The following is a 13,095-nucleotide window of genomic DNA, read 5'->3' as shown; positions in this document are numbered from 1 at the left end:
AGAATCGCTTGAACCCAGGAGGCAGAGGTTGCAGTGAACTGAGACTGGACCACTGCACTCCAGCCTGGGGGACAGAGCAAGACTCCATCTCAAAAAAAAAAAAAAAAAATATATATATATATATATATATATGAATATTGGCCTTAAAAGGAAATGAAGTTCTGATACATGCTACAATGTTAAGTTAAATAAGCCACACACAAAATGGCAAACATGGTATGGTTCTATTTATATAAGGTTTACAAAATATTATTTATAGTCAGTAGAATAGACATTACCAGGGGATGGGGGAGAAGGGGAAGTAGGGATTATTGCTTAATGATTAATCGTTGCTGTTTTGAATGATGAAACATTTTAGAAATAGATCTTGGTGATGGTTACACAACATTTTGAATGTACTTAATGCTATTGAATTGAACACTTAAAATAGTTAAAATAATAAACTGTATATTATGTACATTTTATCACAATTTGTAAAAACAGCTCATAAGAAGATGTCAAAGGCCTGAGAGACTGGGATAGAGAGGAAAGGAGTGGGACACTCAGTACCTAGGACTAGAATCAGCAGAAATTGTTCATTGAGGGGTAGGGAGGTGGGTGTGTTTGGTGTGGGGCTCAAATTGCCAGATTGAGATCTTGGGGGACTGTGTAAGACACTGTGAAGACTAGCTGGCAATCCAGACTGAAGAATAGGCCTGCAATGCTGGACCAAGGCTTGTTCATCTGCAGTCTCCTTTGACTTAAGTGCTGTGAGTGATCACATGATGTAAATGAAATGTGATTTGACCATGGCAGCGCCCCATTTACCATCACAGACAATTCAGCCAAAAAAATTAACAAACAAATAAACAGTAGTTAACATTTACTGACCACTTGCAATGTACAAGCACTGTGCCAGGCACTTCGAATGCATTGGTTTAATCCTCACAACTGCCCTCTGAGGCATGATCGTCTTCATTTTACAAACCTTACGTTGAGCCATGCTATATCATTTGCCATTCCCTTAAAAATGCCTTACACTGTCAAACTTCAATATCTGAGTTCATTTCTGATTCCTAAGGCAATAGTGTCCCTTCTGTCACTTTACTGGGTACATTCAATTCTACTTATCCTCCAGGGCCCCGTCCAATGCCATCCATCCTACCAAGTGCTCCAAGCCCATCTCACTCAGAACGGTCATTTCCTCTTCAGGCCTCACTTAGCATGTAGTCTCTTAAGAAGATGTCTTCAGAATAATGTCTCCCTGATATGATTGTTGGCTCCTTGAGAACAGAAGCCAGTTTTTCTTAGTCTTTGAATTTCTAACCACAAAGTGTCTTTCATTCAGAATCACTCTCAGAATGTTGACTTTCTATAAGTGGATGAACTGAGCTTTGAAAAGGACAGGAGGCTGAAGTGGGAGGATAGCTTGAGCCCAGGAATTAAAGACTGTGGCAAGGTGTGAGCTGTGAACACCAGCTATTTGGGAGGCTGAGGCAGGAGGATCGCTTGAACCCGGGAGGTGGAGGTAGCAGTGAGCCAAGATTGAGCCATTGCACTCCAGCGTGGGCAACAAGAGTGAAACGCCATCTAAATAAATAAACAAATAAATAAAATCAACTATAGTCCATAAAAGGGAGCATCTTAAATTTTTTTATCACATTAAAAATTCACAGCCAGAAATATGGGAAATCTCAAGCCTTTCTTCCGTTCATGTCCTCTCTGATGTCCTCACTAGACCATCAGGCGCACAAAGGAGAGGACTGGTTCTTTTTTTATTTTTTGCTATATACCCAGTTTCCAGCATAGTGCCTATGACATAGCAGGTACCTGGTAAATGTTGTTGCATGAGGAATGAACCCACCACTTCTTACTTGAAAGACCTAAGGCTATCAGGAGGAATTAGCAGACCATGCTGGCTCATTTGTTAAGCTAAGGCTAGTCCCTCTCTAACAGTCAGTTGAATTACCTACTCCACATCTACTAGCCACCTTGACACTTATGCCACATTCTCCTTCTCTTGTACGTCTCTGAATAAAACCTCCTGTGTTGGGGGCTGGGGGGGCCAATATTAAAGCTGAGCCTGACTTCTCCTGCAGACCTAAAGAACTCCTTTACTCTCTGCCCGACCTTTTCCTGGTCCTTGCCCAAAAGGAGATTATCTCTGTAATTCCTGTCACCCAATATGATTCCCCTTTTCCTCATTTTTCTCCTTCCCACCCATTCCTAGCCAAGCACTACCTCATTTTCTAATCCTGTTCAGTGTCTCTCAAGATTCCTTGACACAATTTCAATGCTGTCAAGTCCTGAAGCTGGGCATCAAAGGAATAAGGCCTGAAAATGATTGATTCTGTCATAGACATAGACATGCCCTAGGTTTGGACCATGTGTACGTGTGTGAACTGCTTCACCTTCAGCCGGAGGTACAGAGTCCATGTTGAAAAAATATGAATCATCGTAAGTGTTCTTGTCTACATTTTTAAAAAAATATATTATTAGCGTGAATAAAAAAGTATTAGAATCAGTTCTATTAGAATTTTATCCACTTGTTTATTTTAATGGAGTTGAGTTTCTGAGCAAAATGAGAGAATCTGAATATGTGCTGGAGAGAGGCAGGTAGACAGGTAAGAAGAGAAGCAAGCAGGAATGGCTGGATACTAACCTTGAGGAAGAGCTGGATATTAATCTCGTATCCAGCTGCCCACCTTATCCTATAGTGAACTTGCAGCATTTCCTCTCTGGTACAACTTTTTGCTGGAATTTACACAGATGTAGACAATTACGCCTTTGAAACCTGAAATTTGGCTTCCAAAGCAGTTTATCCCATTGTCTACACAGATGCCACTTGAGTGAGAATTTAGAAAGTTCAAGAGCTTAGAAAATGGTATCCTCCACCCCTGCCAGAGGCCTTTTGAGCTCATAACATTTAAAAACAAAACGAGGCACTCTAATAGGCTTTGGTGCTTATCCACAGGCAGATCTGGCAGACTTGTCACTCAGTGTCCTTGGCTTGGGTATGTTTTCTTCTTCCCCACATCCTCCTTTTCCAGGAGCAGAGCAGCTCCACAAGTGAGTTCAAATGGCTGCCGAAATAGGAGAGCAAGCTTCTCCCTCTGGGACCCACTGGCTATGAACCTGCAAGCAGCTGCCTTTTCTTCCCAAATGTGTTCAGAGCTCCTAGACTCAAGTAGAGGGAAAAAATAGTGCCTTGAAGTTGTCTTCAGTATAAACTGATACTGATTCTCTAAGAAGAGTGTGTCTGTGAGTTTAATGGCCCAAGAATGAAAAGAAAGGCCTGCTCAGAGTTCCGTTGGGCAGCTTTCAGGTTATAGACAGCTTTAGAAAACCAACACGCTGCACTCAGATAACGAGATCAAATAGGAGATTTACAGAGTGTGCCAGGTTCAAGACAGCAATAGGGAAATCTACCTTTGACCTTCTGGGTGTTTCTAGAAACCCCATCACACATCAGGAAATTGATTTTACAAAACGTGTATTTTAAGCTTGGCTTCACAAATTCTAGAGAGAAGTTCCTCCCTGGTACTTATTTTAGGGAAGGTGGAGTAAAGGTAAAAGAAACGAGAGCAAATCAGGTGCCTTTTGATGCCCAGCCAAGTTCATTCCCTGTCTTTCTAGATCTCCTACACTAAGAGAAGGAATGCAACTAGTTCCCAAGGGGTCAAGGCAGGCATTTTCCCTAATTCAAGGTTCAAATCTGGAGTTGATGGGTTCCAGGAAAACCAATACAAAAGTGCTTGGACATATCCATTTATAGTTTTGTTTGTTTGTTTGTTTGTTTGTTTCAAAAATGTCCACCACTTTCCTTGGATTCTTGGAGACATCTGTAGGCGAAACCAGGTTAAAAACTATTCCCCTATACTCTGCATTATTTCACTTTACCTTGTCATCAAGGACAGAGATCCTGAAAGCAGAGCCCCAGCAGTAGCAGATGAACCCAACTTGTTGCCTAAGTCCCTGAATAAGGAGATTAGTACCCACCACATTGATTCCCTCCTGACCGGCATCCCCAACCTCTACTCCTAGAGTAAATGAAATATGAACTATCTCTTTCCACCACCACCATTCTATCCCAGCATTATTTATTCCTTTCATGATACTCAGTATATTTCATAAAAACCTTCTCTCTGCCTCATTGCCCACCCCAACAAGGAACAGGCCCAGGTGGGTATTCTTCTGTTGCAGAGAGACTCCTTTCCCTATCTACCCATCCAGGCAAAAGAACCTTGGTTAAAATGATCAGTTGGGCCCATCCTGGTTTTGTTTCCATTCTTAAAAGGACCTAAAGGGATTATCATAATCCAGGACTATATAAAGGCTTAAAAAGGATTAAGATCATTGACTTTATGTAAGCATACACATCTAAATAGCAAACTATCAAGAATATCCATCTCTGCTACAGACTGTGCTTCTGACACTATCAGGAAGATTGGTGAAACCTTCAAGCAGGAAGAATATAATGAAAGTGCCAGGTGTGGTGGCTCACACCTGTAATCCCAACACTTTGGGAGGCTGAGGCAGGTGCATCACCCCATCTCTACTAAAAATTACAAAAATTAGCTGGGTGTGGTGGCACACACCTGTAATCCCAGCTATTCAGGAGGCTGAGGCAGGAGAATTGCTTGAACCTGGGAGGTGGAGGTTGCAGTGAGCCGAGATTGCACCACTGCACTCCAGCCTGGGTGACAGAGTGAAACTCTGTCTCAAAAAAAAAAAAAAAAAAAGATATGACAAAAGGACATGTCTGTCCAGACTCTACTTCTGTTGCTGTTTAAGTTTTTGACACTTTTTATTATCCACTCTTTTCCCACCTCTAAGTATTGAGTTCCTTATATCAGTGCTAACATAATTGTAAAGAATTATCCTCTTTTCCACTCTGCAAATTTTCAAAGGTCAGGCTTTATGTAGAGAATCTTTATCCAGTGTAGTATTTCAGCAATAATACTGTCTTTCCTATTTTGCTAATACTCTAGAGTGACATTTAATTTATCATTCAAAAGCAATACTAAATTATGACAATAGGTGTAGACCGAGACCACTGTAGCCAAACTGAAACCAAAGGTCACCATGTTCTGCCCAGAATCATGCAGGGCTAAGTGGTTTGCTCTCCTCCATCACATCCTATACCTGCCACACCCGCCTCATATTGGATCTCTTTCCCGCTAGCATGATAGTGATAGAAGGTGCTTTGAAACAGGAAGATAATAAATTCCAAATTAAGAACTATCTGAAAAGAAAAGTCTCCCATTTTAATGAAGTCGTAAACTCTAGGCTACTCCCTCTGTTGCATTATCAACACATTCTTTGCCGCAGCCAGCTGCAGTTTGGCTGTTTAACCATCTCATGTTCTTTAGCCTGTGGAGTAGACCATGTTGTAACCATAATAGGTCTGTTGCCTGATGTGTGCAGCAAGTCAATACACCAAGATATGGGGTGCAGCAGAGAGAGAGGTTTAATTGTAAGGCTGCCAAATGAGCAGATGAGAGGAAAACTCAAATCTGTCTCTCCAAGGAGTTTGGGGCTAGGATTTTTAAGGGTTTTGGAGTAGGCTGAAGTTGGGAGATCATTGATTGGTCACAGAGAGCAGCATGAGGTCATGGGACAGGGAGATGAAGAAACAATATTCTCATGTTGATCCATTTCCTCTGTGAGGGTCTTTAAACTGGCTGCAGTCAGCTGTTCCACTGGAATTCAATATCTGCTTAAGCAATTCTTAAACAAAAACCTTATGATTCTAACGTCACAAATCCTATGTATAGGAATAATGGAGATGCAAATGGTTAGTATCTAGTGCTACAGACTTTCAGTTACAAGGAAGTGAGTCAAAGTATAGACTGATTAATACTTAATTATAACTATATTTCTTTCCAGAATTCTTGTTAAGAAAGTGAAGATGGCTTCAGTGTTACATTTAATTCCCTGATTTTTCTCCATAAATTGCATACAGAGTCAAGGTCTCATTCAACATGAATGTGATCAAAAAGATAATCTATGTCCTACTTAATCTATACCATGGTTGTTAGGAGCCAATGATAAAATACAACATAGCCCCACACTCAACATTCTTTCTTCTTTCCACAGATCCGAAATGTGGCAGCAAATCTCTGTGTGGACAGCAAGCATGGAGCCACCGGAACAGAGCTGAGGCTGGACATCTGTGTCAAGGATGGTTCTGAAAGAACATGGTCTCATGAACAGGTGCGTTAGCTCCCAGAAGCCAGGGCAGTGGGAGCCAGTGGGGGGCTGAGGCAGACACAGAGGGATGCAGGCAGAACAAATCTCCGAATGGTGCAGATGGTGCGTGTGAGAACTGGGGTGAGGTTGCTGTGTCACCAACCAACCCTGCAGTTCAGTGAATCACTTAATGTCTCGGTTTATGTTTCTTCTCAGAGCAGTTGTCTAAATCAGTTCAGACAATGTACACAATTATGCTCTAACTATGAGAAAGGATGGGAGAAATGTGGATTACGACCCTAGTCTTACTTCTTTTCCCAGGATGGTAGTTTACCACAGAAAGCCTGTAGAGTGCTTTGGAACCCTTCCAATGAAATTTCATGGTTTTAATGACTCTGTTGTTCTGTGTTTGTGACAACATCTACCCTTGCTTTTCCCCTGACCATGAACAGATCACTTTACATGGGCCTCCTGTTGTTGTAGTAGGTTTTAATCTTACACATGAAGGATGTAAGCAACAACATCCCGACGTGGACTTCAGGAAATACTTTAAGGCTGCGTATTGCTTTGGTTGATCTTTGTTTTGTTTGTTTTTTTCTATTTTTGTGGGTACGTAGTAGGTGTATATATGGTGTGCATGAGATGTTTTGATGCAGGCATGTAATGTATAATAATCACATCATGGAAAAGGGTCTCCATCCCCTCAAGCATTTATCCTTTGTGTTACAAACAATCCAATTATATTATTTCATTTATTTTAAAATGTATGATTACATTATTATTGACTATAGTCACCCTGTTGTGCCATCCAATACTAGATCTTTTTCATTCTTTCTACTTTTTGTACCCATTAAGCATCCCCACCTCCCAGCCCCCACCCCATACCCTCCCACTACCCTTGCCAGCCTCTGGTAACCATCCTTCTGCTATCATCTCCATGGTTTCAATTGTTTTGATTTTTAGATCCCACAAATAAGTGAAAATATGCAATGTTTGTCTTTCCATACCTGGCTTATTTCACTTAACATAATGACCTCCAGTTCCATCCATGTTGTTGCAAATGACAGGATCTCATTCTTCTTTAGGGCTGAATAGTACTCCATTATGTATGTTTCCATACATACATGGTGGCTTTAGGTCCTTTTAAGAAATGTACTCCACATTTTCTTTATTCATTCATCTACTGATGGACACTTAGGTTGCTTCCAAATTTTGGCCATTGTGAACAGTGCTGCATCAAACATGGGAGTGTAGGTGTCTCCTTGATATATTGATTTCCTTTCTTTTGGGTATATACCCAGCAGTGGTATTGTTGGATCACATGGTAGCTCACTTTTTAGTGTTTTTTTTTTTTTTTTTTTTGGACGGAGTCTCGCTCTGTCGCCAGACTGGAGTACAGTGGCGCAATCCTGGCTCACTACAACCTCCGACTCCCGGGTTCAAACGATTCTCCTGCCTCAGCCTCCCGAGTAGCTGGGATTACAGGCATGTGCCACCATGCCCAGCTAATTTTTTTTTTTTTTTTTTTTTTAGTAGACACAGGGTTTTACCATGTTGGGCAGGATGGTCTCGATCTCCTGACCTTGTGATCGGCCCACCTCAGCCTCCCAAAGTGCTGGGATTACAGGCGTGAGCCACCACGCCCAGCCAATTTTTAGTTTTTGAGGAACCTCCAAACTGTTCTCCATAGTAGCTGTCCTTATATTCCCGCCAACAATGTATAAGGTTTCCCATTTCTTCGTATCCTCAATAGCATTTATCATTGCCTATGTTTTGGATATAAGTCATTTCAACTGGGGTAAGATGATATCTCATGGTAATTTTGATTTGCATTTCTCTGATGATCGATGATGTTGAGTACCTTTTCATATGCCAGTTTGCCATTTGTGTGTCTTCCTTTGAGAAATATCTATTAAAATCTTTTACCCATTTTTGAATCAAATTATTAGATTTTTTACATAGAGTTGTTTGAGATCCTTATATATTACAGTTATTAATCCCTTGTCAGATGGGTAGTTTGTAAATATTTTCTCCCATTCTGTGGGTTGTCTCTTCACTTTGTTGATTGTTTCCTTTGCTGTGCAGAAGCTTTTTAGTTTGATGTAATCCAATTTGTCTATTTTTGCTTTGGTTGCCTGTGCTTGCAGGGTATTACTCAAGAAATTTTGCCCAGACCAATGTCCTGGAGAGTTTCCTCAATGTTTTCTTGCAGTATTTGTATAGTTTGAGGTCTTATATTTAAGTCTTTAATCCATTTTAATTTGATGTTTGTACATGACAAGATATAGGGGTCTAGTTTCCTTCTTCTGCATGTGGATATCCAGTTTTCCCAGCACCGTTTGTTAAAGAGACTGTCTTTTCCCCAGTGTACGTTCTTGGTACCTGTGTCGAAATGAGTTCACTGTAGGTGTGTGGGTTTGTTTCTGGGTTCTCTGTTCTGTTCTGTGTAAGACTGAATTGCTTTTAATCAAAAAACCTTTCATTGCAACTCAGTTTAAGTGAGGTGTGATTTCTAACCTGCTTAGAAATTTGAAAGTCCTTGCAAGCAGCTTCCCTGATACTGTGTCACCTGTGAAAGAGGAAAGATAGTGGGCAAAATTGTCTTTGCTCTCTTTCAGTGCTTTCGGTTTTTGTATTTTAGAGATGGGGTCTTGCTCTGTCACCCAGGCTGGAATGCAGTCATGTGATCAAAGTTCACTGCAGCCTCGAACTCCTGGGCTCAAGTGATCCTCCTGCCTCAGCAGCCTGAGTAACTTGGACCATAGGTGCATACCACTAAGCTCACCTAACCCTTTTCACTGTTTTAATTTTAAATTAAGAAATATTTCAATAGAAAGCTATAGAAAATATCATAGCAGATATTTATGTATTCATCACACTCACCTCTTACGAAAAGCAAAAAAAGCAAGCAAGCAGTTCCCAGGAAGGCATTACTGCCTCCTATAGCTAGATTCCTCTGGTGTCCATCTTGTACATTAAACAAGAAAAGATCCACCATGCCCAGCACAGGACGTTAAAGAGTTGTCCGGATGTTCTGAGATTCACCTCCCTCGCCCCACCTCACTGCCCCTCCCTGCCCCACCCCTACCACGCATTACAATGCAGAGTATCATGATGCAAGGAAAACAGCCACAGACAAAGTCCACAGTGCAGTCCAGAGTCTTTCAGTCCATCAACAGTGCCTCTCCTCTAACCACTGATCCGATCTTTGAACCCTCTCCCCACAGCCTCCTGGTATTCTAGAAGAACTGTGGGCCTTGTAGCCAGGCCAGCCTGGATTTTAGTTTAAACCATGCGGCCTTGTGAAATTGTGAAATCTTTCTATGCCATAGTTCTTCCATCTTGGACAGAGTGGTCAGAAGAATAAATCTTGCAGCAGCATCTTGCACATGCAGCAGGTGCAGAGCAATAGGCTCTCCCTCCTGCCTTCCTTCTCTCAAACACCCACACATCCCTTTATGCTAATACCAGGTTAGAAACCTCTCTCAGGTCCAAGGCAGCTGGGACTTTGGCTTCGTTTATCTGTTCCCAGCATACTCAGTAAATACGAGTTATTATTCACTCAAATGTACCCTGCACGGCTGGGCACAGTGACTCACGCCTGTAATCCCAGCATTTTGGGAGGCCGAGGAGGGTGGCTCACTTGAGGTCAGGAGTTCAAGACCAGCCTGGCTAACATGTTGAAACCCCTTCTCTACTAAGAATACAAAAATCAGCCAGGCATGGTGGCTGATTTTACACATATTTATATATATATATACACACACACATATATACACACACACACACACACACACACACCCAGATGGGTTTATAAAAGGCTCTGTGGCTCCAGGATTTATTGATGGGAATCAAATATCAGTGAAAAGTTATTTTCCTCCTCCTTCTTCTGTCTGTTTCTATAAGCACCACGGAGATGTTACCGGGGACCTGAGGAATAGTGTTGGACTGTTAACTCCAACAAGCAATTTTGACTTCAGCTGGGAGCAAGAGAGAAGGCTTTATAAGCTATCAGTAAGGCTGGCATCTACAGTGGAAAAGGACTTTTTAAAACAGAAAAAGGAGCAAGCCACAGGAAAAGCTTCATTTCTTGGGCTAAATTCCTCTCTACCATCTCTATTCAGCCCAACCAAGAAACACACGTGGCCAGCTGGTGGATATAAAGCAGGCCTAAATGCCTGAAATGGGCTTAGTATTTCTATCCAGTAATGCTCTGGAATGAAATCTGCTCTGGCCTGTAGATTTTATTTGACAGCTGAACATGGATATAAACAAAGGCAACGATATTGCATACACTTTAAAAATTGCTGGTTCATTCCCCGGACCCCCTATGTCCCCCAACTCCCCACCTCCCCCAACTCCCCACCTCCCGCCCCCAGGCTAAACTGCAAAAATCTATGGCCTGTAATTCAATAAATGGTCACCAGAGAGCAGCACTAGACAAGCAGAAAACTACATAGGCAGCCCAGAAAGACCAGTTAATACAGCTCTTTAAAAAGATTTCCTGTCTCTAGAGATCCTAAAAATGAAGCTACAGTAGAATTAAATAAGGTTGATAAGTGGTGGAAAATGCATCATATCTGAAATATTGCCATATATTGACTTGGAGGTTAAAACATTACAAGCTGTTTCATTCGCCAGTAATTAACTGCAAGCTTTATTCAATACTCACTCAATGACTTATAAGAATTAGGAATCACTCTTCTACATTTAGATTAAAATTCCTGCATGAGGAAGGCATATCAGAACATGACAATTGTGGGTTTTCTTTTTAATTCAAAAGCATTCAAAGAATACAAAAGGAGACTTTAATTAGAGTTGAAATAATCCCCTTTTTCCAAAAAAAAAAAAAGTAGCAAAAATAAAAAAATGAATACACAAAATTGTTACATGGGAAATAAAAGAGAGTCCATTGAAGGATCTGTATAAGAAAATGCCTTCTGCAGCAGAACACTGGCGGTGACTAATGTGGTTTCTGTGAAGGAAGCAAATGTATGATTCATTTTGCCAGGGCAATCTGCATAGCTGTTTGATATCATGGTAGCACTATGCTTCCTTTAGGGATCAAGAAAGAAAAACAAAAATAGATCCTAATAAGACTGTAAGGTCTGGAAAGAATACTCCTCTGCTCCCATTGAGTCCAAGGGAGAGGAGTGGTGAGGAGGAGGAACCCCCTTGGCCTAGTTTGGCTGTTCCCTCTCTGCAGACCCAGCAGCAGGCTCTGATGTCGTGCTGTGGAGCAAGTGTTGCAGCCAAGCTTTCGTCCTCCCAAGGAAGCAAACACAGGCTGCCTTTCCAGGGCCTAGGCGAAGGTTCACAAAGACAGAAGCAAGATAATGTGTGCATCCAGGGGACAGATTATTTTCCTTTCTTTTTTCCCTCCTTGGGAAAACAGAGTCTCATTATCAAGACAGAGCATACTGATGGGTGCAAACTGCAAGGAGGAACATGCTGTATCTCAGGTTTCTGCAAACCTCATAACAATGAAATAAAACATCACAATCCAGACAGAGAAAAATATTTTCTGTTTTCTCAAGTCAGGTAGCAAGAGCAAGAGATAATAAGTGTATTTGCAGTACCAAATCCAGTGACCGTATTCATACAGTACAAACAGACCCAGGCAACATGACACATACCACATTAATATTAAAGCAAAGAAATGAGTTAGCATTGTGATATGGTTTGGCTGTGTCCCCAAATCTCATCTTGAATTGTAGTCCCCATAATCCCCACATGTCATGGGAGGGACCCGGTGGGAGGTAATTTGATCATGGGGGCAGTTACCCTCATGCTGTTCCCCTGATAGTGACTGAGTTCTCATAAGATCTGGTGGTTCTACCAGACACTTTTCCCCCTTTTGTTTGACACTGCTCCTTGATGCCGTCATGTGAAGATGGATGTGTTTGCTTCCCCTTCTGCCATGACTGTAAGTTTCCTGAGGCCTCACCAGCCAGCTGAACTGTGAATCAATTAAACATCTCTCCTTTATAATTTACCCATTCTCAGGTATGTCTTTATCAGCAGCATGAGAACAGACTAATACAGTAAATTGATAACTGGTAGAGTAGGGTGCTTCTATAAGGATACCCGAAAATGTGGCAGCAACTTTGGAACTGGGCAACAGACAGAGGTTGGAACAGTTTGGAGGGCTCAGAAGAAGAAAGGAAAATGTGAGAAAGTTTGAAACTTGCTAGAGATTTGGAGGGCTCAGAAGACAGGAAAATGCAGGAAAGTTTGGAACTTCCTAGAGACTTGTTGAATTACTTTGACCAAAATGCTGGTAATGATAAGGACAATGAAGTCCAGGCTGAGGTGGTCTCAGATGGAGATGATGAACTTGTTGGGAACTGGGGTAAAAGTCACTCTTGTTGTGCAAAGAGACTGGTGGCATTTTGCCCCTGCCCTAGAGATCTGTGAGACTTTGAACTTGAGAGTGATGATTTAGGGTATGTGGCAGAAGAAATCTCTAAGTGGCAAAACATTCCGGAGGAAGCAGAGCATAAAAGTTTGGAAAATTTGCAGCCTAACGACGAGATAGAAAAAAAAAAAAATTCTGGAGAGAAATTCCAGCCTGCTGCAGAAATCTGCATAGTTAATGAGGAGCCAAATGTTAATTACCAAGACAATAGGGAAAATGTCTCCAGAGCAAATCAGAGACCTTCACAGCAGCCCCTCCCATTACAGACCCAGAGGTCTAGGAGTCAAAAATGGTTTCTTGGGCGAGACCCAGGTTTCCCCTGCTCTGTGTGGCCTCAGGACATGGTGCCCTGTGTAGCAGTTGCTTCAGTTCCAGCATGGCTAAAAGAGACCAAGGTGCAGCTCAGGCCATTGATTCAGAGGGTGCAAGCCCCAAGCCTTGGCAGCTCCCATGTGGTGTTGGGCCTGCAGGTGCACAGAAGTCAAAAATTAGGCTGGGCACAGTGG

General features: G+C 41.9%; 1 protein-coding gene across 2 annotated transcripts in view; it reads left to right on the top strand.

The window, feature by feature from the left end:
* The window catches only part of GALNTL6 (polypeptide N-acetylgalactosaminyltransferase-like 6), a 1,244,620-nt gene that overhangs the window by 1,205,056 nt on the left and 26,469 nt on the right, over nucleotides 1-13,095 (top strand). For both annotated transcript variants that reach the window (XM_011959608.1, XM_011959609.1), the window contains one exon: nucleotides 6,079-6,195. In XM_011959608.1, coding sequence (XP_011814998.1) covers nucleotides 6,079-6,195 — 117 coding nt within the window. The remainder of the gene's footprint in view (nucleotides 1-6,078; nucleotides 6,196-13,095) is intronic.

Source organism: Colobus angolensis, unplaced genomic scaffold (assembly GCF_000951035.1).
Source record: "Colobus angolensis palliatus isolate OR3802 unplaced genomic scaffold, Cang.pa_1.0 Scaffold5, whole genome shotgun sequence".
Classification (NCBI taxonomy): domain Eukaryota; kingdom Metazoa; phylum Chordata; class Mammalia; order Primates; family Cercopithecidae; genus Colobus; species Colobus angolensis.
The sequence above is the reverse complement of the archived record's forward strand: the minus strand, read 5'-3'. Positions and strand labels throughout refer to the sequence as shown.